The 25,455-nt window shown below is 49.8% G+C and overlaps 4 protein-coding genes across 11 annotated transcripts in view; 2 read left to right on the forward strand and 2 right to left on the reverse strand.

Annotated features, from left to right (window-relative positions):
* The first annotated feature begins 159 nt into the window (after positions 1–159).
* On the forward strand, positions 160–2,006 carry PARD6A (par-6 family cell polarity regulator alpha). 2 transcript variants are annotated; one of them, XM_006203702.4, is made up of 3 exons: positions 160–287; positions 665–887; positions 1,126–2,006. In XM_006203702.4, the coding sequence occupies exons 1-3, from the start codon at positions 225–227 to the stop codon at positions 1,878–1,880; spliced, it is 1,041 nt and encodes a 346-aa protein (XP_006203764.1). In that variant the 5' UTR covers positions 160–224; the 3' UTR covers positions 1,881–2,006. The 2 variants fall into 2 exon arrangements, with proteins under 2 accessions (XP_006203764.1, XP_006203765.1); XM_006203703.4 differs by having other exon boundaries at positions 1,129–2,006.
* Positions 2,007–2,185: 179 nt separating this feature from the next.
* Positions 2,186–5,933, reverse strand: ENKD1 (enkurin domain containing 1). Of its 2 annotated transcripts, none has more exons than XM_006203704.4 (8): positions 5,768–5,933; positions 5,440–5,539; positions 5,150–5,344; positions 4,272–4,444; positions 3,152–3,277; positions 2,885–3,048; positions 2,649–2,785; positions 2,186–2,558 (listed from the first exon to the last, which is right to left on the reverse strand). In XM_006203704.4, the coding sequence occupies exons 2-8, from the start codon at positions 5,522–5,524 to the stop codon at positions 2,398–2,400; spliced, it is 1,041 nt and encodes a 346-aa protein (XP_006203766.1). In that variant the 5' UTR covers positions 5,525–5,539; positions 5,768–5,933; the 3' UTR covers positions 2,186–2,397. The 2 variants fall into 2 exon arrangements, with proteins under 2 accessions (XP_006203766.1, XP_072823664.1); XM_072967563.1 differs by having other exon boundaries at positions 5,792–5,875.
* Positions 5,540–7,838, forward strand: C9H16orf86 (chromosome 9 C16orf86 homolog). 3 transcript variants are annotated; one of them, XM_072967566.1, is made up of 4 exons: positions 5,540–5,853; positions 6,392–6,621; positions 6,992–7,197; positions 7,274–7,838. In XM_072967566.1, exons 2-4 carry the CDS (start codon positions 6,401–6,403, stop codon positions 7,708–7,710), a joined length of 864 nt encoding a protein of 287 aa, XP_072823667.1. In that variant the 5' UTR covers positions 5,540–5,853; positions 6,392–6,400; the 3' UTR covers positions 7,711–7,838. The 3 variants fall into 3 exon arrangements, with proteins under 3 accessions (XP_072823667.1, XP_072823665.1, XP_072823666.1); XM_072967564.1 differs by lacking the exon at positions 5,540–5,853 and adding an exon at positions 5,867–6,168; XM_072967565.1 differs by lacking the exon at positions 5,540–5,853 and adding an exon at positions 5,867–6,168 and having other exon boundaries at positions 7,301–7,838.
* A 4,440-nt stretch (positions 7,839–12,278) lies between these two features.
* The window catches only part of GFOD2 (Gfo/Idh/MocA-like oxidoreductase domain containing 2), a 30,650-nt gene continuing 17,473 nt past the window's right edge, over positions 12,279–25,455 (reverse strand). For 2 of the 4 annotated variants that reach the window (XM_072967581.1, XM_072967583.1), the window contains exons 2-3: positions 22,801–23,146; positions 12,279–13,863 (exon numbers count right to left, since the gene is read on the reverse strand). In XM_072967581.1, the coding sequence (XP_072823682.1) occupies positions 12,965–13,863; positions 22,801–23,059 (1,158 nt within the window). In that variant the 5' untranslated portion in view covers positions 23,060–23,146 and the 3' untranslated portion in view covers positions 12,279–12,964. Of the gene's footprint in view, positions 13,864–22,800; positions 23,147–25,455 lie in introns of those variants that run through there. The other 2 variants (XM_072967584.1, XM_072967585.1) reach the window with 2 other exon arrangements.

Raw genomic sequence — 25,455 nt, forward strand, 5'->3', positions numbered from 1 at the left:
TAAGTTGACAGGAAGACTCCTCCACCCCGCCATCTCCGTTTCCTAGGGAACGTGGACTCCGCGTTCCACTCGCCGTCGCTGCCCCCTTGACGTCACGGTCCGGATAGGAGGGCGGGGCGAATGCTACCGCCAGGGGCGGGGCAGCGCGGGCCCGCCGGCCTGGCTGTGCACCTGCGCCTCGGCTGGCCGCCTGGGGCACCGTACTCTGCCCGCCTGGCCCCACCATGGCCAGGCCGCAGAGGACTCCGGCGCGCAGTCCTGACAGCATCGTCGAGGTGAAGAGCAAAGTAAGGGCCCCTCCGGCACCGGCTCCGGCCTCGGCCCTAGGCGCCTCCAATTCCCTTTCTCCCCTTCCTAGCTCCTTGGTTCCTACCACCTTTTTCTCTCCTCCATCCTCCACATCCTGTTCTCCGGCTTTTCTTCTCGCTTTCCCACACTCATCCTCCTTCCTCCCACTACCGGCCTCTAGAGTACCTCTATGGCTTGGGTACCTAGAGGGTGGGGAAAAGACCTTGGACAGCGTCTCTTGTACTGGAGCTGAGGTCTGTGTGAACGGATGCAGCCATTGTAAAGCCCTGTCTTTCCCACCCCTGCCAGCCTCAGACCTGCGGTGAAAGGGGGCAGCAACTCCGTTCTGACCCCTCCTCTCCCCCATCCCCTCCAGTTTGATGCCGAGTTCCGACGCTTCGCGCTGCCCCGCGCTTCGGTGAGCGGCTTCCAAGAGTTCTCTCGGTTGCTGCGTGCAGTACACCAGATTCCGGGCCTGGACGTGCTGCTTGGCTACACAGATGCTCACGGCGACCTACTGCCCCTCACCAATGACGACAGCCTGCACCGGGCCCTGGCCAGTGGGCCCCCGCCGCTGCGCCTGCTAGTGCAGAAGCGGGGTGAGAAGAATGGGGTATAGTGGGAAGCCTCTGTGGGGTAGGGTGACAGGGCAGGTCTACAAGGGTTAGTCCACATCCAGGGTGCCCAGGCTTCACCCTCTGCAGTCCCTGCCCTTGGCCTGACCTCCAAGTAGCAGGGAATAGCTACAGTACCCCCTTCCTCAGGCCTGGGCCTGAAAGAAAAGGTTCCCAAGTGGGAGAGTAGGGTCTCTGATCTCAGCGCCTCCCTCTCCTGCAGCAGAAGGTGACTCCAGTGGCCTGGTCTTTGCCTCCAACTCTCTGCAGCGGCGTAAGAAAGGGCTCCTCCTTCGGCCTGTGGCACCCCTGCGCACCCGGCCACCCTTGCTAATCAGCCTGCCCCAAGATTTCCGCCAGGTTTCTTCAGTCATAGATGTGGACCTACTGCCTGAGACCCACCGACGGGTGCGGCTACATAAGCATGGTTCTGATCGCCCCCTGGGTTTCTACATCCGAGATGGCATGAGCGTTCGTGTAGCTCCCCAGGGCCTGGAACGGGTTCCAGGCATCTTCATCTCCCGCCTGGTACGAGGGGGCCTGGCTGAGAGTACAGGGCTGCTGGCAGTAAGTGATGAGATCCTCGAGGTCAATGGCATTGAGGTAGCTGGCAAGACCTTGGACCAAGTGACGGACATGATGGTCGCCAACAGCCATAACCTCATTGTCACTGTCAAGCCAGCCAATCAGCGCAATAATGTGGTGCGTGGGGTATCTGGGAATCTGACAGGGCCTCTTTCTGCTGGGCCTGGGTCTGCTGAGCCCGATAGTGACGATGACAGCAGTGATCTGGTCATTGAGAACCGCAAGCCTCCCTGTTCTAATGGGCTGTCTCAGGGGTCTCCATGCTGGGACCTGCGTCCAAGCCGCCTACTTCCTGGTACCCGCAGCTCTCTGCCCTCCCTGGATGATCAAGAGCAGGCCAGCTCTAGCTGGGGGAATAGCATGCGAGGAGATGGTAGTGGCTTCAGCCTCTGACAGGCAAGGATGCTACCCCTTGCCCCTCCAGGCTGCTGGGACATGGCAGGGACTTCCCCAGTGGGGGTTTTTAGCTTCTCACAGGGCCTTCTCAGTCTGGGGAAGATTAAAGGTTTTCTAAATACAGTTGTGGTCCTTCTGTATCCCAGTCCTAGCCTCCTCCCTGATCCCACAATCTTGCCTTCTTCCCTGGACATGAGGAAGAAGTGATAAGGGTGGCAGAGAGACCTTCCTGTAGTCAAGCAGCAGGAGGGCTACCAGGCTTGGCATTTCTAGGGTAAGAAAAGCTCTTATGGAAACAAACCCCCTGTGTACAAAAGGTTTAATTTTGACAAAGGGTTTAAGAGGCTGGGATGACCCTTCCACAGCCACCAGTGGCTGGGAAGAGTGCTCTGGGAATACTACCCACCCCACTGCTCCCGTCTTCGAGCTCCACTCTACAATGGGGCCCAATCCTGCCCTTTGCAACCATGTGGCGATCCTCAGGGAGACCCCATCACTACCCCTATAAAAGGGCTCAGGCATCCATCTTCACAAAGACCTTGGGGCGGGAAAAGATCTTGATGGCCTCCTCTACCTGTACCAGCTTCTGGTCCAGCTCAGCACGGTGGCTCTGGGCACTCAGTGAATCTGCCCCAGCAGGCAGCAGCACCAGCTCTCGAAGCAGTTGGCTCTGGCCTACAGAGGCCCCAGGAACAGTAACTGCTGGGCAAGGGTTCATGGTCCCCAGTGGGTTCCCCATCCAGCTCCCCATGCCCACATACTCACTCTGGAGCAGATTGCTCAGTGTCTCCAACCGCTGGTTCTCAGGCATGCGAGTGTGGCCAGGGGGCATGGCCGGGTCTGGCTGACTACTCTGACGAGCCTCAGCCTCCCGCCGCCACACATCCCTGCGCTCCAACAAGCTGTAATGCACAGACTCAGGGTGGATGATCTCAGGACAGATGTTGGCTCCCACACTCCATAAGTGCCCCTTACCCTGGGCATTAGGTAGTAGGACCTACTAATGGGGCACATGACCCTTCTGTGTGGCATTGTAGTGCTCCTGGGCTTGTCGTTGCTGCTCCAGCACCTGTGCCAGGACTTGCAGCGAGCGAGAATGCCGCCGGGGGGCACTCTTGGCAGTGCGGGCATTGTGGGTAATGAAATCCACACCCGAGCCTGGCCCCTGCAGAACATGGCAAACAGGATGAGGCAGACAGCACTGTGTTGTGCCCCTGAATCTGCTCAGGATCCTTGCCCAACCTCCCAGCCCCCAAACATCCTCTCACCTTAGCACTGGGACCTGGTGGGGTTAGCTGAGGACTGGGGACACGAGGTGGTGGGAGCCCAGGGCCGCAGCGGGAATGTGCCCGTAGGAAGTGAGCAGGCTCTGTTCCAGAAGTAGGGCTGGGCTCCTGGAGGCCAAGGCATTGCAGAGGGATCAAGCTGAGGTCAGGGTCTCAAGCCATAAGACCCAGCCTCTGCCCCTCCTGCCTCTCAGAATCTTTATCACCAGCCCTATGGGCTGGCCTGGGCTCCTTCCACTTGAAATACTTCTCATCAGCATTTAAACATGTGTGTTTCTCACATCTTTAAGAAAACAAATATCCCTACTTCTACCTCAGTCTTGGCTTCAGCTACCATTCTCTTTTTGTTTCCTTCCTAGTCAAGCTTCCTAGCTCTTTCCCCACCAAGGTCACTGATGGCTGGCCTCCAAGCCCTCAAATCCAGGGTCATTGCCTTGCTCTCATCATCCTCAGCCTGAACCACAGTAACTCCTAGGTCTCACTTCTGCGATCCTGACCTGATTCTCCATCTGTTTCCTGGACACAGTCCCACTCCCCGGGAGTCCCACAGGCTTTAGCTTCCATACAGCCACATATGACCTTACTGTCTTTCCTCTCAGTCCTGCTTTTCCTTCGCAGACCCCTGGATAGAGAAGTGGTGCCACTATCTACCCAAGACAGAACTCTACCCCCCTGCCCCTGCCCTTCCCACCGTCCTTAGTAATAAATGTTAAAAGTGGATCATGTGACATTTTATGATGTGGGTCCAGCTGATTCTTAGCCTAACCTTGTGCTCTTCTTTCCTCACAGTTAATTAAACACAGCATCCCCAGTGTCCATACTCCCTCTGGTTTTAGGACTTCTATCTACGAGGTTCCATCTCTATAGAATGTTCTCTTCCATTCTCCCCTTGCCTAATTCCTACTTGCCCCTCAGGATCATCCAGCCATCATCACTTCTGAGAAAGCTCCCCACCCCCACCCTGCAGCAGAACCACCTATGTCTCAGACCCCTGTTACCTTAGTCCCCTGTGATTTTCCTCCCTCCTTATAACATAGATTGGAGTATAATTGTCTCCTGGCCAACAAGATGGACAATACTTCTGGCTCCCTGAAGCAGGTACCTGCAGTTGGGCCTTGACACGGGACTCCACTTTGTCGTACTTGGGGGAGTGCCACAGAGCCTTCAGAGGCCTGGTCTGGCCCTGACCCTGGCCACGCTCCTGCTCATGGAAGCGCCTCTGGATCTCCCTGATCCGCCTCAGGTTGTCCTTCTCATGGTCTTTAGGGTCCTTCCCTGGGGAAAAGATGTTGCCAGGCTCAGTGGTGGGGGCAGGGTATAGCTCAGTGTTAGAGTGCATGGTTAGCATGCAGGAGGTCCTGGATTCAATCCCCAGTACCTCCATTAAAAAAAATGAAACAAAACAAAAAACATGTTGCCAGGCTCTGCCCTACATACAGCCTAATGCAATCCCACTCACACCAGCCCCACACTCTCCTCCTATAGAAAGATCTCTGTGACATCTCCATTCTAAGTTAGACTCTCTACATATACTCTACTTCATTGCTTTGTTCACTTCCTGACACGGTAATTATCTTCTTCTATCCCTGATGGTTTTCTACATTTTTAATTTCAATAAATATGCCATTAATCATCTTGCATGTCGGATTCATCGCTTTACTTGTTTATTGTCTCCCACCTTGATTCCATGATGCTCTTTTTCAACTTCGTTTTCCTAGCACCTATAGGGCCTAACACAGTAGACACTCAATAAACAACGTTTCACTGGTGCATGAATTCATGAAGCCGAACTACCGTTTCCAGGGAAGACCTCATTCAGTCCTCTCCTTCAAGGAGGTAGTGCATCTCCTCCTCCTTCTATAGTTGGGAAAACTGACACTCAGAGAAGCAAAGCCCGAGCCCTCGTCGGGGAAGGCGGAGCAGCTGCTTTTGATCTCAGCTTTGACCAAAGCCCCGCTGCCCCTTCTGCCCAGAACTTACTCTTGGGAGAGGCCCCTGAGCCTAGGGAGATACCCTCGAGCTGCAGCAGCACACCCACTACGCCATGCCGGCCACGCTCCAGGATTTCTCGGGCTCCCGGACCGATGCGGGGGCCGAGGGGAGGTGTGGAGTCTAGGTCCTGTTCCGAGGTCAGCAGGTCCAACTTCAGCGCGTTTCCCTCAAGGCGCCCTTGGGCTGAGGGGCCAGACAGGGCGGAGTGTTGGGCTCAGTGGTGGAGTGGGTCCGACGCTCGCTCGGGTCTCGCCCAGTGGCGGTACCCACCAACTTACCCGAGGCGGGCCGCCGGTAGTAGTCAGGACAGAGCGTAGGGTCTGGGGGGATGGGCCCCGAGATACGGGACGGACCCTCGCACATGCCTTCGTTGTCGCCCTGCAACGGTGCACCAAGGCCTGCCGGGCTACGCACCTCCGGCCCCGAACCGGCTTCCTCAACCCCATGCCTCCTCCCTGGACCCGGGCCCTGATCCCAGCCTTGTCTTCCAATCCTGGCCCCCACCCCGCCTCCCGATCCTGGCCTGAGCTCGTCTCCTCCGCTCACAGCCCACTTCCCTGTCCTGTTCGTAGCCCCTCCCCCGCAACACCCGGGCAGGGGGCTCACCCGAGCAGTTTTGAGCAGTTTTACCTCCCGCTGCTGCCACTCGACTGGTTTGCTGTTGCCAGGCAACAACGGTTTCCGTCCCTGAGGTAAGGGGCCAAAGCCCCCGGCGCAAAGCCTTCTGGGGCTTGTAGTTTCAGCTGAGGGTGGGGACAGAGCGGCTGCCAGTTTCCCTTCCCACCCTGGCCTGTCGCTGCGGTCAGCTCGGGGTCCACCAGTTTGACCCCTCAGGGCCCGCTCTCTATCCCAACCCCACTTCTCCCAAGCAACCGTCGAGGACGAACTGACAGCCCGCTGCCATAGCCTCAGCAGGGGCTGAGAGGCGGCTAGGGGCCCAAGAGAGGATGGCTGTCTGGCCTGCACAGCTCACAGAGCTGCCTGGTGGCCATGCTCAGATCTCCAAGGTGACCATGAGACTATCTAGCCTTCAAACACTTGGCCACAGAGCTTTAGAAGGCCAAATTCTGTGCAAAGACCCCCTAACTGCCAGGACAGGCTTCACAGGCTGGGAAGGGCATGGGCTGTTGCCCTTCATCCACATTTGGTGTCTAATATCCAGTGTCTAATGACTGATTCCTGTTTCCTTTGCCTGGCCATGGTGACCAGTTACCTATGTGTCACTTCTAGTGTTCAGTGATGGGAGACCAGTGCCTGGTGCCAGCCCATGAGGCCTGCCAAACCCAGGGTGAAGACAAGTGTCCATCAGGCCAAGTCTCAGAGCCAAAGCTTCAGGAGGAAAAACACAAACTGGAGGAAGAGAGGCTCAAGCCAGAGGTGGAGGCACTAGAGGAGAGAGGCCTCAGGCCTATGGCCTCCATTTTGAGGCCCAGTCATGGTCCAAAGAGGAAGCCAGTCAAGTGAGGGGGCTTTCAGAGGGAAAGAGCTGCAGGGCTTGGGGTTGGAGTAGGGGTGGCTCACACCTTATTAGGAGTCCTAAATCCTGCATTCTTGCAGTGTGCATCCTTATTCCCTCTCACCATCATTACTCCTGACCTCTTCTGTTACACAAGAGCCCTGATGTAGGGAGCATACAGAGAGGGAGTCTCAAGCCCTTGTAGGGGACTAAGCTCACATGAGCTCTTGGCCCCTGTCCAGCCTGGGGCCTCCCTGACCAGGAAAAGGGACAAGAATCTGGGCCTGGGGTGGTAGGTAGGTAGGGCTATTCCACAGGCTTAGGACACAGGAGTCAAGGCCAGAGGCTGGCTCCTCAGGCCTCCTGTTCCCCAGTCTCCCAGGGCCTACTCACCAAGCCCATCCTAGGGCTGAAGCTGAGCTGCCACTGCAGAGGGAGGAGCTAGAGAGTAGCCAGAGCAAGCCCTCACCATCTGCCAAACAGCACAAAAAAGCCAAGAAGCGCAAGAGTCTGGGCACCCCAGTGCTCCCAGTGGTGGCCAGCATGGTACCTGCACCTTCAGAGATCTTGGGGCTGGAGCGTGAGTGGCAGTCCCTGCACCTTCCCTTTTTCCCTTGCCCGCTGGACCCCTGACATGACACAGCTTGGCGCTCTAGCCCCTGCCCTGCCCTGGGTCCTTGCAGGAAAGGCCCAGCGCCTGCGGCCTCTGTACCGGTACATCAACTATTGCAACCCTGAGCTGAGCCAGGCAGGGGAGGGGGACAGGGAGGCTGAGGCTGAGGTGGAGCCTGAGTCGGAGCTGACCCTGGTCCCCGAAGAGGCAGGTGTGGAGCAGCTGCAGCCCTTGCTGCCCATGGCAGGTGAGCTGGGCTCAGGACTCACTTTGCCCTGCCCCAACATGTTTGTGCCCCACACCCATGCTCTGGTTTCCCTGGGAGAGGACACTGGAGAGGAGCCTGGGGGTTTGCCCAGCTTGGGGGTCAGCGGTCCCCTCAAGGCTGAGGAGGATAAGTCAACTCAGGTGGACATCAACAAGATGCTAAGTGTCTGCACTGCCCCACTAGTACCCCCACTCTCTCCTCAGTACAAGTGACTGTTCTGCCCCACTAGTAGCTCCCCTCCTGAACCAGCGAAACAGCCTGTGGGCCTAGGCCCTCAAGGGGAGGGGGGGATCTGGCCCCTACCCGACTTGGGAAAATAAATGTTCTTCCTTTGCTCAGACTGTGATTCCCCTAATAAAAGATGCCTGAAGAGAGAGAGGCTGGGAAGAGGGAGGAGGATTCCCCACTGCAGTCAAGTGGATAGCCCAGGACCTCGACAAAAATAGAGATTCCTTAGCACTACCCCAGACCTAACTGAATCAGAATCTGCAGAGGTGGGGCTTGGTTCTGTGCACCTAAAGCCTCCTCAGATGAATCTGAAAGTCAGACAAGGTAACAGTGGGGATGGAGAGGGAGGTGGTAAGGAGGAACATGGGGCAGAGAAAGGAAAGGGACTGTCAGGTCATGGGAAGCAGGTGCTTGTCCTTGCTCCCTGTCTCCCAGGGAAGGGGTCTGCATTGGCCTGACCTTGAAGGGACCAACAGTTGGGATACTTCGAGATGGCAGAGTTCATTTGCCCCCTCCCCCAAAAGTGGCAGCTTTGGAATGCTCTCCAAATATCACCAGACCACAGCTGGACCAGACCATACCCCCAGTGACAGAGGTATTGGTGCGTTTTTCTGGTAGGCAAGGGGTGGTGATGGGGGGTAAATGGTCTCTCTGGAGCCTTGCAGCTGAATCACTGGATAACTGCTGCATCTCACCCTCAGGGATCTCTGGGAAGAGAGGGCCAGTGCTGGCCATTTTGGAAAAACCCCCTATCCTGCAGCCTCTTGGTTCTCCTGCAGGTCCCTCAGATACTTTAAACACAGGGAATCCCAGATTAAACCTGCTTTTCCTCCTATATCTCACCTAAACAGTTGTTCCAAGCCAAAATCCTGGGTATCACCCCAACCCCTTTACCAAACCCCATCCTGTTCTTTGCTCATTGACTCCTACCAGCTAATCAGGTATCAAGGCAGGTGAATCTACTATTTCAGACCAAGAATCTCTGACACCACAATCAGCACCCTCGCCTAGGACACTTTTATCTCCAGGTGAGCACTCACTAGTCTCCCTGCTGGTGGTCCCTTGCCCCACTGATCCACTCAGTGAGACTGCTACACACATACCTGAAGCCCTGATGTTGTTGCTCCCCCTCTAACACCCTGCTCCTCTTGTCCCAGCTGCCTTAAAACTTTTTAGTGGCTTCCTGTAAGTCCCTGATCTCTCTGCACATGGGGCTTCCCATGCTTAAAATGACTTTATTCCTCACTCTCCAGCTGGCTAGTATACATGTACCCTTGAAGACTCATGGCTCCTTGCATCCTGCTAAACCAGGCAGCACTCAGTGTTGCCCTGCATTGTAGCATCTACATGCTACTGTCGTTGTGGGTTATATAACTTGTCTTTAGGACTAGACTGTGAATTCCCCAAAGGTATGGATCATTGCACTGCATCCACTTAGCAAAGGGCCCCCATAAAAGGCACCAAGATACGGAGACCAAGGTGGGGAGCTGAGGAAGCTACAGAGAGGGACAGATGGTTAGGATCTGCAAGGATGCAGCCCTCAGTCCAGAACTACATGTGGAGCCCCTGGAATGACAGCCTGGACATCCAGGGAGGGATGGGTTGGGCAGGCCCAGATGGAAGAAGCAAGAAGAAAATGGACATCAACCTAAGCTACTCCCTCCATTAGGGGTCACTTGGATGCTACAGGGTAAGCCATGGGGTCAGGACATTTATTCTTTTTGCCCTCACTTTTCCCTGGATAGTGACTTGACTGCCCTAGGAGATAACGTCCACAGGGACCGAAGACTGAATGTTGTCCGTAGGGATGGGCACAGATTCTTTTGGATTTTTCAGACATAGAGGTCTTTTCAAGATAACTGAACTTGACCTCCTCACTTTATGGCTCAGGAAGCAGAGGCTAGGGTGCATGAGACCACATCCTGGGCCCCAGGGAAGCCCTGCCCTCTCCTGAGCCCTATATATCTCTGGACTTGGAGGCTCTCTGGCTAAGGCCTGACCCAAGAATACCAAGCATCTGCTTTCTCTGTGTGGCCTCCAGGGCTGGAGGTGTGGGCCAGGCCAGCACAGATAAGGAAGATCTGTTCTTATCTTCTCACAGGTAATGTAGGAGATACTGAATAACCATAGAAGAAAGAACCTGTCTACATTTCCCAGGGCCTATTACTTGACTTATCCAAGCAGGGTGGGTGATAGCAGCCACAGAAAGGAACAAGACACCACTACCACTCCCAGAAGCTCACTCTAAGGGGGAAATGCTGAGGCAGCATGACATAAGAAGACACATGCCATGGGAGAGCTGAGGACTAAGGCTGTGGGACCACAGGTGGTGGGGGTGACTGCCACTTTACTAGAGGAGTAGTGAAGAGGCATCCCTCCAGCTGACTCCTGAAGGAGAGAGTTGGGTGGCCTTCTAGGCAGAGGATATGCCAGGGATAAATCCTCACTAGTGGGAAAGATGTTAGCCCTATGCAGAAGCACCACTTGGCATGGCTGAAACAGAGACATGCCCATCAGAAGACAAGGTTAGGTTAAGTCTGGGAGTGATGAGGAGGCGTGCAGGCAGGGAGAGATCTTGGTCTGACATTTTGGAGAGGTTGCTTAGGCAGCAGTATGACAAGCGGAGCAAGGAACAGCAAGACTGGAGACAGGGAGGTGAGGAGACTCTGCCATTGTCTGAGTTAGTATGAGTCCTAGTTTTGGTTGGGGATTGGAAAACAACAGGTATTTTGGAAGTTCTCTGGTTGCTGTAACAGGGAGGAAAAGCTAACTGCATTTTCACTGGCTTGGACAAACTTTGACCCAAGGAAGATCCTGAGATTTGGCAAACAAGTCTGGGAAGTGATGCTGCCTTCCTCCGGGAGGGGGCGCTACAGGACAAGCCTGGAACCAGGTGGGGATTCTGTCACCCCAGGAACCAGAACCCTGGTGGCTTCCTAGGCAACAGGAATCTGGGCCACTTCAGGGTGTATCTGCTCCCCTGGACCAATGTATATGACGGTAAAGATATCTGAGGGATGGCAATGGACCTAGGCTCTGGGGAGTGACAACTGAAGACCCAAGGTCCTTATAAAAGTAGCTCTGCCCTAAGCCCACGTGCACCAGGACTTCTCAGAATCCATCTTTGTAAACAAGAGTTCTTGCTGCAGAGCCCTGTAAAACCCAACTGCCACTGTGGGTCATCAACATGGCCCTTTCTTAAGAGCATCTGAGTCAGATGAAATGGATGCATGTGCTTTCTTTCTTGGTCAATTTCCAAATTTAGGGGGGATTTCAACATCTGAGCAACACAGAGGGATGATCGGGAGCTGAGCCCATCGTCCCCAGGAGGAAGGGGGAGGTTTCTCCCTCTTCAACCACCAGTCCTGGTGGGGATCTCTCTACAGTCCACCTCCTAGTTCAGGCCAGGTTGAGATTCCTGCTGCAGAGAGAAGGTGATAACCTGGGTGGGGACCCGAGTAGGGAGGGGCAATGCCTGGGCACTCAGAGTCTGAGGAGCCACAGGCACTGGAGAAAGAGTAGTTCAGGGTCCGGGTCCATAGTCAGAGGACTCTGACCAGGTTCCTAACTTTGTCTCTTCTAACTTACAGGAGGCAAGTAACTTTTCCCCCTCTGCCTCAGTTTTCTGATCTGAATAATGGGAATGTTAATAGTAGTACCTCATAGAGTGGTTTGCATATTAAGTGAAATAATATATACATAAGTGTCAACCCTGGGGGGCCCAGCATGCAATAAACACACCCCAACAATAATCACTGTTATTTTACCTCACAAGGGCAAGGTTTGAAACCAGAACAATATAGGAAAAGAGGCCTGGTGACTTCTATAAGGGGTGCCAGAAGGAGGAGGGAGTCCTCTCTGAGACTTTTTCTCTCTGGGGAGGAGTCCAGGGCAGGGCAGGGCAGAGAAAGGGAAGGTTAGAGAACAGAAGAGTTTGGTCCAGAGTTAATCCTGGTAGAGGAAACAAAGCAGTGAATGTGTCCTTTCCCACTGCCCCTCTCTACCCATACCCGACTAACAGGGTTAAAAGGCTCCTCCTGTGGAGAACAGGTTAATATAAGCAGAGCTATTGACTGGTTGGCTGGGCCAGGTAGTGCTTGGCCACACCCGCTCCCAGGGGCAGCTTGAGGAGCCTTCCATCCAGCCTCCCTGGGGCCACTCCTCACTTCTCTCCCAGGGCTCCCCTGGAGCCAACTCCTTGGTTTCAAGGACAGAACTCCTCCTGACCTCCAGACCAGGGAGACCCTAAATTCTCCCACTGTCTCCCTGAAACCAGCAGGCGTGATAAGCCCCCTTCTGAAAGTCTTGAGTCCTGTTCACTGAGGAAAGACTTCTTGGAGGGCTCTTGGGACTCAGCTATGAGGGAGTATGCCAGGAGGTGAGGGTGGGCAGCGGTAGGAGCCTGCGTGGCTCACTAGATAGTGATGTCTACCAGGTCAGAACTGCTATGGAGCCATGAGGAAGGAGGAAAACAGAAACAATCTGCAGCAATCAACAAGCCTTTCATTATTAAAGAAACCCAGTCTACCCCACAACCAACAACCACATGTCATAGTGTCAGACTTTCTGATTTATTTATTAATATTTATCAGATATTCCAGAGCTGTCCCTTGTCTCTTCTCTGCCAAATCAGGAGCCCTCTGCCCTAGGTAAACAGCCCCTGAGAGCTCACCTAACGAAGAACTCCTTCTCCTTGCCAGGGAAGGGGGAGCGTGGAGGCCGGAAGGGCCCGATCGCATGGGAGGGAGGGCAGGTGTGGATCCCTGAGGGATGACCTGCTGCCCTCACCATTCCTGAGATGCCCTAGAGCCCAGGAAGGGCATGGAAACAAGACCGCTTGTCCTTTCTCCTCAGACCTGAGGAATCAGCCACACTGGCTTTCTCACTGTGCTTTCCCATCCAGTTAGGACCACAGATAAGCTGACGAAGCCCAGAAATCAAGCATTTGCTGGCCCTGCTCACCAGCATAACTACACAGAGACCCTGGACAGCTCTGCCCTGCGCAGTGTGCCTGCCCCCTCAGCTGTGGCAGGAGGAAGGTCGCTGCCCTGCCTCTGAGGAGTAAATGAGCACTGGAGGGGGCATTCTCCCAGGGCTACCTTAAGATTCATCTGAATTCCACTCTGCTCAAATTGACCTGTCCAATGAAAGACACTGTGCTATAGCCAAGCCCTCCCATCACAGCTACTGGTCCCTCCCTTGACCCTTTGCCCCATGGCAGGGAGCCCACATGCAGGCTCACAGGTTATTCCGCTGGAGCGCCTCGCACAGGTTCTGGTTGGCGTCAGGCTCCTCTGTCAGTACCTCCACAGCTTCCCACTCCCCAGATCGGCTCGATCTTTTGATGGCGTCCACCACGCTCTGCATGTAGAGCCCATCCTCGAACGAGGCAGCCATGGACACGGGTGTGTGGTCCCAGGTGCGGCGGTCCCCCTGCCCCTGGAAGGACTGGCGCAGGGCCTGAACCATGTAGACCATGCCCTTCAGGTAGAGCAGTGGGACATCCTGGGGGCCCTGCTCGGGCAGCCCTGAGCCCACAGCCAGTGAGTCCCTGAGCAGCAGCTCCTCTTGTGAGGCAGAGTTCTTCTGCCCATAGAGGTCAGCTCCCCGGGCAACAAGGCGTCCCGCAGAGCCCACCACCATTACCTCGTGCACAAAGGCGCCTGGCATGTTGAAGTTAAGTGTTACTGTGCTGCACACACCCCCACCCATGAGCATCTGGAAGAAACAGAAGTCATCGCTGGTGACGTGCCGGATGCCACGGATGGCTGCATTCTGCCTTACAAAGGTCTTGAGCAGCCCATGTACCTTCTCAGCTCTCTGGCCAGTCAGGTGGGTCAGTAGGTCCACAATGTAGGTGCCCATGGTGTGCAGGCCCCCGCCACCCATGAGCTCGTCACAGATCCAGCCGTAACTGGGGCTGAGCAGGCTGCCTGAGTAGACGCGGGCATCGCAGATCATCACTGCACCCACGTAGTGCTCGGCAATCAGCTGCTTCATACGCACGAAAGCAGGCAGGAAGCGCAGCACGTTCCCCACCAGGCTCATCAGCTGTGGGTAGTAGCGCGAGGCTGTCACCATCCGGAAGGCATCCACTGAGGTTGCTGCCTTCTCACAAACCACATTCTTCCCAATACCTGAGAACAAAACACAACAGGAAATCTCAAAGTTCCACAGGGTTTAGACTAGGAAAAGAAAATCCATTTCTGGAATGTGAATGACTCAGGAAAGCGACTATGAAACCAGACAGTGGCCTGGGACAAGAAGAAAGATGACTCAGCCTGGATGAAAATGGTACCTATCCAACGACTGGGACTGGAGAAGACTTATAGGCTAGAGAAAGAGGAGTAGCTTCATAAAAGGGAGAATGACAGGAGCAGAGGCAGAAGGCACATATCAGGAGTGGGAAGTAAAAACAGGTGGTACGATGGTTAATTTTACATGTCAATTTGGTTAGCCTATGGTACCTATCAAATACCAGATGTTGCTGGGAAGATATTTTTTAGATCTGGTTAACATTTAAACCAGTAGACTCTGAGAAGAGCAGACTACCTTCCATAAGATGGGTGGGCCTCAACCAATCAGTTGAAGGCCTTAAGAAAAAAGACTGAGGTTCCTAGAAGAGGAAGGAATTCTGCCTCCAGACTGCCTCAGACTCAAGTCTGCTATATCAATTTCTTGCTGGAATTTCTATCTTGTTGTCCTGCCCTGCAGATTTCATATTTGTCAGCTCCTACAACGGCATGGCCAATTCCTCAAAATAAATCTCTACCTTCCTCTCTCTATATTCATCCTACTGGTTCTGTTTCTCTGGAGAACACTGTCTAATACAAATGGGCTGGAGAGGTGAACATGTTTCTTGGACATGCCTATGTACCTTTATGTATATATTAGATCACTGGCTTGGGGCAAGATAATCTAAACTATATTCAAGGGGATGGGCTTTGCACTGTCAGCTGTAACTGCAGAAAGGGCTCTAAGATTCCCCGCAGACTGCCCTCTGAAAACACTGGTCCAACAAGTTAGTGTAGTCAAAAGGCCAGGAAATGCATGGCTCCAGTAGAAGGTGAAAAGGAGGGAAAACATACTTTCTGCTCCCACGCTGTCCTGATACACCACAGCTAGAGTACAGCCAGAGAGCAAAACAAAGCTAGACAAAAGCCCTGAAGAGAGAGAGCGAGAGGACTGAGCAGCTCCCATGTGAGGAAATAGAAAGGATCAACACTTTCCCATGGTTGAAAGTGAAAGCTCATGAGGGTATGAACAGCCACAAATCATCAATACCAGGAGTATTCCTGTGAGCTTGGGGTGGTTCAAATAGAAGAAAGTCTTATGCTAATATCTTCAATAGAAAGCTTATAAAGCCCAAGAAGTGGTATGGACTAGACACACACACAGGTTTTGGGGTACAGCAAGCTGCAGAAGGGTGAAGCATCCAGTTATTCCATTACTCATTCTACAGACACTGCCCATGGGTGTGACTCAGATCCCACTATCCTAATTCTCTGAAGAAGTCATGGGCTTCTTGAGGGAATAAGCCTCAAGGCCTGGTGCAGATGGCAGGATAAGGGAAGGCTTCACAGGGGAGTGACACCTGGGTTATCTTACAGGAAGCAGATATTCTAGGGGGCATAATGGGGAAAGGACACCCAGGCAGGAAACTGCATGTGCAAAGGCACTGAGGAAAGGACTGAGAGCTGGGACTCCTAAAGTCTTGGGTGCACACCAGTAAACAGGCTGGAGGGGTTACATAGGGCCTATAAGCAATGTAGGAAATTGGATAGATAGTTGGTAGCATCCCTCATAAAGACACTCAAGACAGAGGGGTAAGTTTGGGGTTGGAATCCCAAACTGAGCTCTTTATACTCCCTTCCCCAAGTTTTCCGCATCTCAGTCAATGGCAACTCCATTCTCCCAGTTTGTCAAGCCAAAATCACTGAAATCACTCTCACATCCCACTTTTAATCATCAGTAAATCCTGTTGGCTTAGCCTTCAAACTATATCCAGGATCTAATTAGTATTCACTACCACCACTGCCACCTTCCTCATCCAAGTCACCACTCTTTTAAGCCTGTATTACTGCGATGGTAATTTAACTGGTCTCACTCACTCTTTTCTCAACACAGCAGCCAGGGTAATTCTGTTGAAACTTAAAATCGATCAGATCATATCTCTGCTCTGCATCAAACCCTCTGATGGCATCTCATCTCATTCAGAATGAACCAAAGACCTTACAGTGGCCCACCCACAAGGCCATACACGGTGTGTGTGCCCCTTCGAAGTTTTCTTTTTGGTCTCTTTGCCTACTGTGGTCCCTTCTCCTGCTCATTCTGTTCGAGGCACTGAAAGTGAGAAACGGGCTGCTATGCACAAAGGCCTGGTGGTTGGGGAGAGGAGTCAATTGCAAAAACAGACAGGACTGACAGACAGGGCAAGGCCTCATGTTGTGGTCAAGACATGGGGTCTTGGCTGGACTATCTTGTGTTTACCCTTCTCACTGAAGATCATCTTGAACAATGTGTGCATTTAGGTTTCTCCTCCAAGGCCATCCAGGCTCCACTCTCACACTCCACAGGCACTTCCTGGTTAGAGGAGCAGCCTTCAAACCTGAATGCCTGTACCTTGGGGCAACCAGGTCAAGATTGCACCTTCTCTAGGTATGTGCATCTCCAATAATCCTGGTGTCATTCCCTGGGTCCCCTGAAAGTTTTAGAAGCGTTTTCAGATGGGGCAATGGTTGGGATACAGAAAATTTCTGGCAACCCACTGAAGGGTATAGCTTCATCTGATGGACTTGGATTCTGTTCACACAGGCTCAGGAGGGGAATTCATCTGGCCACCTTGCAAAAGAAACAATGGGGCTCCAGGACAGCTGACCACCCAAAAAGGGCCACTTGTTGGTGCTGAACTTGAGCTTTGGAGCCAGACACTTCCATGTTCAAATCCTGGTTATCTCACTTTGTTGCTGAATGACCTGGGAAATTTCAAATCCTCTCTGGGCTTTGGTTTACTGCACTGTAAAAAGACAGTCATATCCACCTTGCAGGGTAGAAGAGAAGACTAAGTCAAATGAGGCATATATGTAAAGTGCCTGACCTAGCAATGGTCCATTTTATAACCATCATCATGGGAGAGACCTAGCAGATGTCATACATACAGGGAAAAAAGGGCCCACTGTGACTTAGATTTTAAAACTCACATAGAAGCTACATTTTCCAGGCCAATAATTTTGATGTTCAGTATTTTGAAAATTTGATTTTTAAAAAGAAGTTTAAAGATCAACATGAACATAGATGAGTTTTCTGTTTATTAGGCCTTCATAGAGTTAGACACAGCTCAGCCCGTTGGAAGCTCACATCCTGAGAAAGATCACAGGAGATAATTTGGTGCCTTTGGCCAATCCTTCCAAGCTCCCCTCACTTCCTACCATCTTCCCTACCACTCTGACGCTCAAGAACCCCACAGAGCATTTGCCATTTGTACACATGAGAGTTTCAGGCATGAACTCCCAGTGTTGCAAGAAGCAACATACATCAAATCAGCCTATAACATAATTCAATCTCTTCACCTTACAAAACTCTTGAAATCTCCTGCTCTTCTCTAAATAATAATAAAAGCTTTATAACAGGTATTGGCAGGACAACAGGAGAATGGCTAGCCAAGTGTCACATACCCAGGGTAGGGAGCAGTGTGGATAGGGCAGGGGTCAAGGCAAGGGGATGAGCCTTTTACTGGGGTCCAGAGCAGGAGGGGGCCTTGCAGGGAGAGTAGCCCCTGACTGCTTTCACTATCTGCTCCTGGAGGGTCTCCAATGCTTCCCCAACATACTTGTAGGATTTTAGGATTAGGGACAGGAGAATCACAATACTGGGTGAGAACATGGCCACTTGGCTGGGGAACACATGGCTGACCAGGGAAGTTATGAGAAAATGAGGTTCTCAGATACTCCATCTGAGAGTTATGGCTCCGGGCAACCCAGGGGTTTCCTGCTGTAGCTATTCATGGAAGGGGTTGGGGTGGGCGCTGCAACATGAGGAGAGAAGGTGGGCTGGGAGGAAAAGGACTTCTGTGGCTGCTGGGAGTTTGGTAGTGATAAAACTAGAATAAATATTCTCTGTTTCACACCATGAAAGGTCAGGAAAGGCGGAGAGACTTTCTTTCTTGAGCATGAACAACAGGAGAGTTTTTGAACTTGGGGCCAAGTAGTACTATCAGTGTGGAAGCTAAAGGCCATCTTGAGTCAAACAGGCTCCTGCAGGCCAGCTGCACAGTGCCTGTACCTTTGGGAAGACTGGAGCTGCCTTGAAAGACATGTTTATTTAAGTTTATCTAGCTTTCCTGTTAGGAAGTCAAGAGAGATTAGAAAAGCTGAAAACTGCTTTCGTTCTCCAGGGAGTGAGGAAAACATGGCTGCTGAGTGCTGTTAGCTCAGATCTTCTAGACGGTGAACCAGTTTTAAGCTGCAAGCCTCTCTCCAGCTTATATGCCCCAGAGAAGTGAAGTGCCCCTGAGAAGCTGCCCCAGACCACCTCTCTGTTCCCTAGTAACATACCACAGGTTCATAGCTCTGGAACAACACATCTGTTTCCCTGCCTAGAGGTGTGAGACTAGATAAATGATATCCAACAGCAGGGTAGAGAAGTAGCCCCAGGAAAAGCACTACTTTGATATTTTACAAAATCCAGGGATTTTGTGCTCCCCTTCCTTTTTTTTTTTTTAACCAAAAAGGTTCTGCTACTTAGAAAAATATATTTGAAAGCCACCAGACTGAATCACTGTTTCTCACAGCCCACTCTCCGCTCTTTCCTGAGTTGCAGGCCCCTGTTAGCTCCCTGTGTCACACCAGCAGACTGGGTTGCTCAGGTAGAATTAATGTGAATGCCTTCATTGAACCAGTGTACCAGGCCCTTTGCCAAGCACTGGAGATACATCAGGCATGGTCTCTACCTTCAGAAAACTTAGTTTAGTGAGAGAGAGAAAGAGTGCCATTAATCAAATTATCATATGAGTACATGTAGAACTGTACTTATGATAAATGCAATGAAGATGATATAAATGTTAATATGAGAGCATACAGCAGGGACCTGACTTGGACCGGGGGTCAGGGAAGGCATCTCAAGGGACTGGTATTCTTGGAATTAAATTATCTGGGTAAGGCTGCTCCAAAAAATGACCTCTTGTTACCTCAAGGGCCCATAAGGAAAGGGTTGGCAAACCCAGTGTTTTCCTAACGAAGCACACAAGTGCCAAGAACTGGGCACAGAAACTTACCTTTTAGTGATGGATTTAAGAGAACATTCCCCTGTCTGGGGAAAGCATTTTAGGAACTTGTTTGGAAAACCAGGGATTTCTGAAGAATGCACTAACTATTCTGTCTCTAGACTACTGCTCTAATCTACAGATTGCGGACTTCAGCTGCAGCATTTCCAGCCTCCAGCCAACCCAGCTCACTTCAGATTGGCCCCCACAATCCAAATTGGCAAGAACCAATTCCTTAATATCTATCCTGCTAATGTTTGTCCTGAATTCAGTCATTTTTGTATACTGACAGACTCCTTGGTTTGTCTCATGTCTGAAGTCAGGGGTAGATCCTTTCAGCAATCAAGGACCTGTGTTCAGTCCTGAATGGGTTTTTCCTCAAATTGCAGGACTTCTCCCTATACTTGTGTCACTACATGTATAAAGGTACATAGAGATACACCACCTCCTAGATTTTTTCTAATTTTTCAACTTATTGTGCAGTATTTAATACATTAAACTTAAAGCTGTCTATTTATCTTGATTTCAAAAATCTGAATATAGGTCCAGCCTATACTTGAGCTCAGTGTTTGGTGAAATTTAAATGTGAATAAAATAAAAATAGTGTACACCTAAAAAGATTCAACTGTGGCAAGAATGTTGGGGCACTTTGTACATTAAAATATATTTTTCTGACCCACTTCTGAATTGAAAAATAAAACATATTACAGTCCCTCACTCTTCTTTAAGGAATTCACAGGAAAGGATGAAATTTGAAGTGGAAGAAAATGAAAAGTCAAACAAAAACAGAAAATAAGATGCCTCAGAAAGAGCTGTGATATGAAAAGTATACCTCTGGAGGGTAAGTCCAAGGGTTAGTTTTAGAAAAAACTAGTAAGAATGAGGGCAACTTCCCAGGTGATGCTGATGCTGCTGGTCCAGCATCTCTGAGAATGGCTGGACTAGACACTCTCTCTATGGCTCCTGCAGGTCTGACAATTCTGTGATTTTATGCCTGTGAATTCCAGAAGAAGAAAATCCAGTACTACTGACTGGCATCAAAAGTTTTAGCAGAAGAACAGTCCCTACAGCTGCAAATCGGTAGAGGTGCTGTATACCTACCTTGCTTTATTGCTTCTTGGTCTCTACGACTTACCTTTTATAATACTTAACAACACAAGAAGGACCCTTAACTCAATAGAGGCTTTAGAGGATTGTGATAAACATCTGTAAGTTCAAGATCTGGAAGAGGTTCAAGATCTAAAATTAGAGTACTTCAACAGCTACACTGCTAAGTAATTATGTCCTTTTTTCAGCTCTAAAAACCTTGAGGATCTAAAGTTTATGTCCTTAATGAAACACAAAAAACATGGTCCCAATAACAGAAAGGGAAAAAAAAAGAGAGAGAGAGAAAGAGAGACTTAAGTGGGAAAAACAGAAAAATACACTCCCATGCATATATAAAGAGACTCATACATGGGAATACACAGGTGGAATGGCAGTGAGGGTCTTTTGGGATGTCGACTCTGAGGACTTCTAAATATTACTATTTTTGCAAGTATCAATGCATGTGCCTGCTCTGTTCTCCATCTAAACAGTGTACAAGAACCAGACACTTCCAGAGCTTAACATTACAGGAGGAAAGAATGGGTCCTGTTTTCAAGGCATTTAAACAAAGTCCACCAACCTACAAAATTTTCTTTTCACATTTGAGATGACTTAGTATGCTTAGTTTCATTTCTAGGCTGCATTCAACTCAGTGAACATTTATCTAATAAATAGCCAGAGGAGACTCCTACTATTTATTTTTGAAGTCAATTTAACTTAAGTAAATCTGCTCTTCTACTTAGGACAACAGGAAAGCCTGGCTTTCCCCCCCGTAATGTGATACCAGTGTCTGTCTTGGTCAGACTCAGAGGCAGTCATATATTGTGCTGGAAAGGCTGAATCATACCCCCATTTCACAGGGGCCTAAAGAGGTTGAGAGGGACAAAAATAGGGTCAGAAGTGGAGTATGATGTCAAGGTCAGTTTGGTGCTCTATCTACAGAAGTCACGTACTCACACCCAGTCATCTGGGAAAACTGGCCTCTTCCAGAAGCTAAAGTCAAGTCAGAACTAACACTCACACACACACACACACACACTCTCTCTCTCTCTCTCTCTCTCTCACACACACACACACACAGTAAACTTCATGATCACAACAGGCTTAGTGACTCCTTTGTGGCCTGAGTGGGCAGTGCCTGAGGGCAGGTCTAGCCGACATGGGTCCTCCTAGCCCAACCAACTTGGCCCTGGGATCTTGTATCTGCACGAACAGACAAAGGACTCTCATTCACACCCTCTACCCTCCTGACAAGAGAGATGCAGAGAGGAGGCTGACTGCCTTGCATCACTGTGGGCTGGGACACAAGATCCCAGAAGCTTTTGTTCATCCCCGCCCTTCCTGTTTATATTAAATGGCACAAAGTCCAGTATTTTCCTGTACCAGGACCCTGAAAACAGCAGGTTTGTGCCCAAAGAACTTTAGGGTTTCCTCTTTCTTCTTACATAGCCTGGAAATGGTCTCTGTGGGGACCCTAAAGTTCAAGAAGACAAATAAAAGCCTCTAGAACTCTGCCTCTGCACCCACTCAGCCTCACCAACCTTCATTCAAGCCACAAGGAATGACAAAAAGTCAAGTGACCATGGTAGCTTGATTCCCTTGAACCAGCCCTCTGTTAAAGTGTTGGCCTATGTCTACTTCTAATCTACAATTTTTGGCCAAAACTTACATGCCCCAAATCAACAACAGACAGACTTATGTTCCTGCTCACTTCAATGAGCATTTATCCTCTCCAACCCATTGGGCTAGAGGTGACAGACAACCTCTTATTCTCAGAAAAAGGGAAAGTCAAGTAGCAGAGCCTTGGACCCCCCACCAAGGTAGTGGCCAAGGAGAAATGGTGTTAGCCTCATGGCATACCAGTTCCTGGACCCAGCAATCTCTGATTGAATCAGAAAGACACATGTCCAGAATAATATCAGGACAATGTCTGGCACATAGGAGGCTTTTTTTTTAACTGCTGGATGAATGTTTACTGGTTTGTTTTCCTATTAAATTAGATTCTGATTTATATTAAGAGAAAGAGAATAATTTTTCTACAATTGACAGGAAAGAGATGCCCAACAGGAACTGCAAGAGAACAGCTCACCAAGCCACACCCAGCCAGAGGCAGCGGGTGGCTAAGCCAACTGTTTCCCGAGGGAACAGAGATGTGAGCAGGCGGACATGTGAATCCTGCCAGGGAAACCTAGCTCTGTCAGAGCCTTCCTGCCCTCTAGCATACAAAATTGCAAAGTTCGGCAGGATGTGTGCTCAGTCTAGCCAAAGACTGACAAAACATGGGAAATGGCAGCTGTGCTATACACCCTGCTCTCCTTTCTGTGGTACTGCATGCTGCAGAAATGGAAGAACAAATGCATTTCCCAGTGCTCAGGTCTCTGAACAGACTTCACAAAGCAAACTTCACAATGCCTCAAATATAATAATCTAGTTACTGAGATAGGCCACCTCTTAAGGCATTTGCCCAGTTTTTGCTCAGGGGTTTACTTATGGGAGTTGGAGAAGGCTGCATCTTTCCCAGCCACTGGAATATTTCCTCCTACAGTCATTAAGACCCCCCGCCAAGTGCCCTCCCCCAGCACTGCTCCAGGGTGAGTAAGGTCCCAGGGTACCACCACCTGCAGACCTAAGCCCATGAAGAACTACCAAGGCCCAGGAGAGCAGTGACATTCAAGGATGACCCAGAGGGAGACACAATCTGCCCTTCCTATGGCCTGACTATCCATACCTAGAGCCTTCACAGATATCTGCCGAGTGAGTGGAGGGGGGATGTTGATGCACACCAGATCCACGTCTTGATGCAGCAAGACGTCATCCGTCCGGCTGGTGTAGAAGGTGATGTTCATCTCCTCGGCAAGCTGCTTCGCCTCCTCCTCAGTCTTCCCCCACAGGGCCTCCACTGTGAACCCTTCTGCCCTCAGCAGTGGGACCAGAACCCGGGCAGAGCTGCCGGTCCCAAACACGCCCACTCCTGGAAGCATCTTCATGCCGGCTTCTCCGCTCACCAACTCATCTCCTCACAAGAGTCTCCAGCATGAGCCTGACCTTCCCACAGTCCTGGTCAAACATGGCTCCTGGAACAGCAAGCAGTACACTGGCTGTTAGTGGAGGGCAAGCTTAGCTGAGGCTACTTCCTAAGCTTACTCAGAATCAACAAGTTCTTTGCCACAAAAGACAAATTAAATACTGCTCCAGAATGAAAAGCTGCAGAAGCTTCTCCCATGGAGACTTAAGGACATCAGCAATATCTATCTATTAGGAGGAAGGATGAAAAATGAGTAAAGCTAGGTTCAAACCCCTATTCTGTTACTTAATTTTTTGTGTGGCTCTAGTCAAACCACTTACCCTTCAGGGCCTTAACTGTAAAGGCTCATAATTCTATGACATTATATTACAGAAAGAAAAAGAAGAGTGAGAAACAAAAACCAGTAAAAGATGAAAGAGAACCACCTAGGTGCCACACAGGTTATAATTTATTTATTTTTTTCCTGAAAACAAGTTTTATTTAAATAAGGGTTTAAACACATTACATAACATTAAAACAGAAAATACACAGATTATAATTTTAAAGCATATGGCAGTAAGCATAGGAAAATGTTCACCAGAAACAAAAAATATACCATTTTTTTCAACTACCAAACTGATAGCAGCAACAATTTAGAATGATATTTTTATATAAAAATATACATGTCAACATTGACTATGATAGCGAAAAATTGGGAAATGATCTAGATGTTCAGTAACAGTAATGGCTTAAACAATTAACACTATGAAGCCACTGAAAACCATGAGGTAGAAGATCCTCAGTGACCTGAAAGACATCACCATGTATTCACTGAAAAGGGGAAAAACAGTATGTGAAGTATGACAGCAATTTTGTTTAAAACAAACAAAAAGCACAGAAGAAATAAATACGTATGAGAATATACAAGGATATCTATATCTATAAACGTAGTCTATCTATAATAGAAGGACCAGAATATACCTGAATTTAATAATGATTACTCCGGTTGAGGGGATTGTGGATGACTCTCGTTTTTTTGAACTTTGCCAACTTTTTTACAGTGAATGTGTCTTACTTATTGTGGAGTTTTTTCCTCCTGATCACAAAGGTTATAAAATAAAATAAAGGATGAAACCAAACAAAAGTCTGCTTGGAAACCACAATGAGATTTAGGTGTGTGCATGGTGTTAGATTTCCCCACATGCCACTCCCTCAGCTAAACCAGTGTCCCCACTCTGGCTGTATATAGGGTCACTGGTGACCCTAGACCCACTGAACCAGTCTGTGGGGAGGAGGCTATGACACTATCACCTTCTTTTTTTCTTTTTTGGTTCTTATGTTCCTGTGGTAAAATATACATAAAATTTACTACCTTAATCATTTTTCAGTGGTATTAAATACATTCATATTGTTGTGTTACCATCACCATTATCCACTCCCAAAACTCTTTTTTTCACCTTGCAAAACTGCAATTCTGTCCCTATTAAACAATAACTCCTCATTTTAACCCCTCCCCTCAGCCCCTGGCAACCACCATGTCTCTATGAATCTGACTACTGTAGGTATCTCATATAAGTGGAATCATACAGTATTTGTCCTTTTGTGACTGGCTTATTTCACTCAGCATGTCCACAAGGCTCATCCACGTTCATCCAGAGTAGAGCTTATGTCAGAATTTCCTCTCTTTTTAAGGTTGAATACTATTCCATTGTGTGTATATACCACATTTTGGGTATCCATTCATCTGCCCATGGATACCTGGGTAGCTTCCACATTTTAGCTACTGTGAATCATGCTACTATGAATATGGGTGTACAAATACCTCTTCAAGACCCTGCTTTCAATTCCAGAGGTGGAACTGCTGGATCATATGGTACATCCATTTTTAATTTTTTGAGGAACCACCACACCACTTTCCACAGGTCCTGTACCATTTTAAATAATTTTATAAACACCTTAATAGTCCCTTAGTCTACCAATTATCTTTTAAAAATCTGACTACTTTCTGACTGTTGACACTGCAAATCACAATTTTTAAAAAAGTTTTAACCAAATGTATGGTTTTGCTGTTCTACTTTTATCCATATAACATTGCTTTATTTGCATCTCCTCACAGATTAGATTCAACCTATTTGTCATTTTAATGGAGACATGACATACCTTTTGTAATTGCATCATAATTAATGACTTCATTCCTCAACTGTGAACACTAGTGATATATATACAACTCTTCCTACCCGATCCATGACATCCTCCCACCTTCCTGGTCATTTCTGGGTGCCACTTTCAGGCTCCCCTGCTCTGGCCCCCAGTTCCTTCAATGCTGAGGATCTTGAGATTCTGTCAGAGGTATTCTCTTTTCTTCTTGCTCCACACGTC

Source organism: Vicugna pacos, chromosome 9 (genome assembly GCF_048564905.1).
Source record: "Vicugna pacos chromosome 9, VicPac4, whole genome shotgun sequence".
NCBI lineage: Eukaryota > Metazoa > Chordata > Mammalia > Artiodactyla > Camelidae > Vicugna > Vicugna pacos.

Coding starts and splice junctions, on each gene's coding strand:
- PARD6A (XM_006203702.4), top strand. CDS start 225: ATGGCCAGGCCGCAGAGGACTCCGGCGCGCAGTCCTGACAGCATCGTC. Junction 288..664: donor TCGTCGAGGTGAAGAGCAAA/GTAAGGGCCCCT, acceptor CATCCCCTCCAG/TTTGATGCCGAGTTCCGACG. Junction 888..1,125: donor CCTGCTAGTGCAGAAGCGGG/GTGAGAAGAATG, acceptor CCTCTCCTGCAG/CAGAAGGTGACTCCAGTGGC.
- ENKD1 (XM_006203704.4), bottom strand. CDS start 5,524: ATGTGCGAGGGTCCGTCCCGTATCTCGGGGCCCATCCCCCCAGACCCT. Junction 5,345..5,439: donor CTACCGGCGGCCCGCCTCGG/GTAAGTTGGTGG, acceptor CTGGCCCCTCAG/CCCAAGGGCGCCTTGAGGGA. Junction 2,786..2,884: donor AAGGGTCATGTGCCCCATTA/GTAGGTCCTACT, acceptor TGTGCATTACAG/CTTGTTGGAGCGCAGGGATG.
- C9H16orf86 (XM_072967564.1), top strand. CDS start 6,109: ATGGCTGTCTGGCCTGCACAGCTCACAGAGCTGCCTGGTGGCCATGCT. Junction 6,622..6,991: donor CCAAAGAGGAAGCCAGTCAA/GTGAGGGGGCTT, acceptor CCTGTTCCCCAG/TCTCCCAGGGCCTACTCACC. Junction 7,198..7,273: donor AGAGATCTTGGGGCTGGAGC/GTGAGTGGCAGT, acceptor TTGGCGCTCTAG/CCCCTGCCCTGCCCTGGGTC.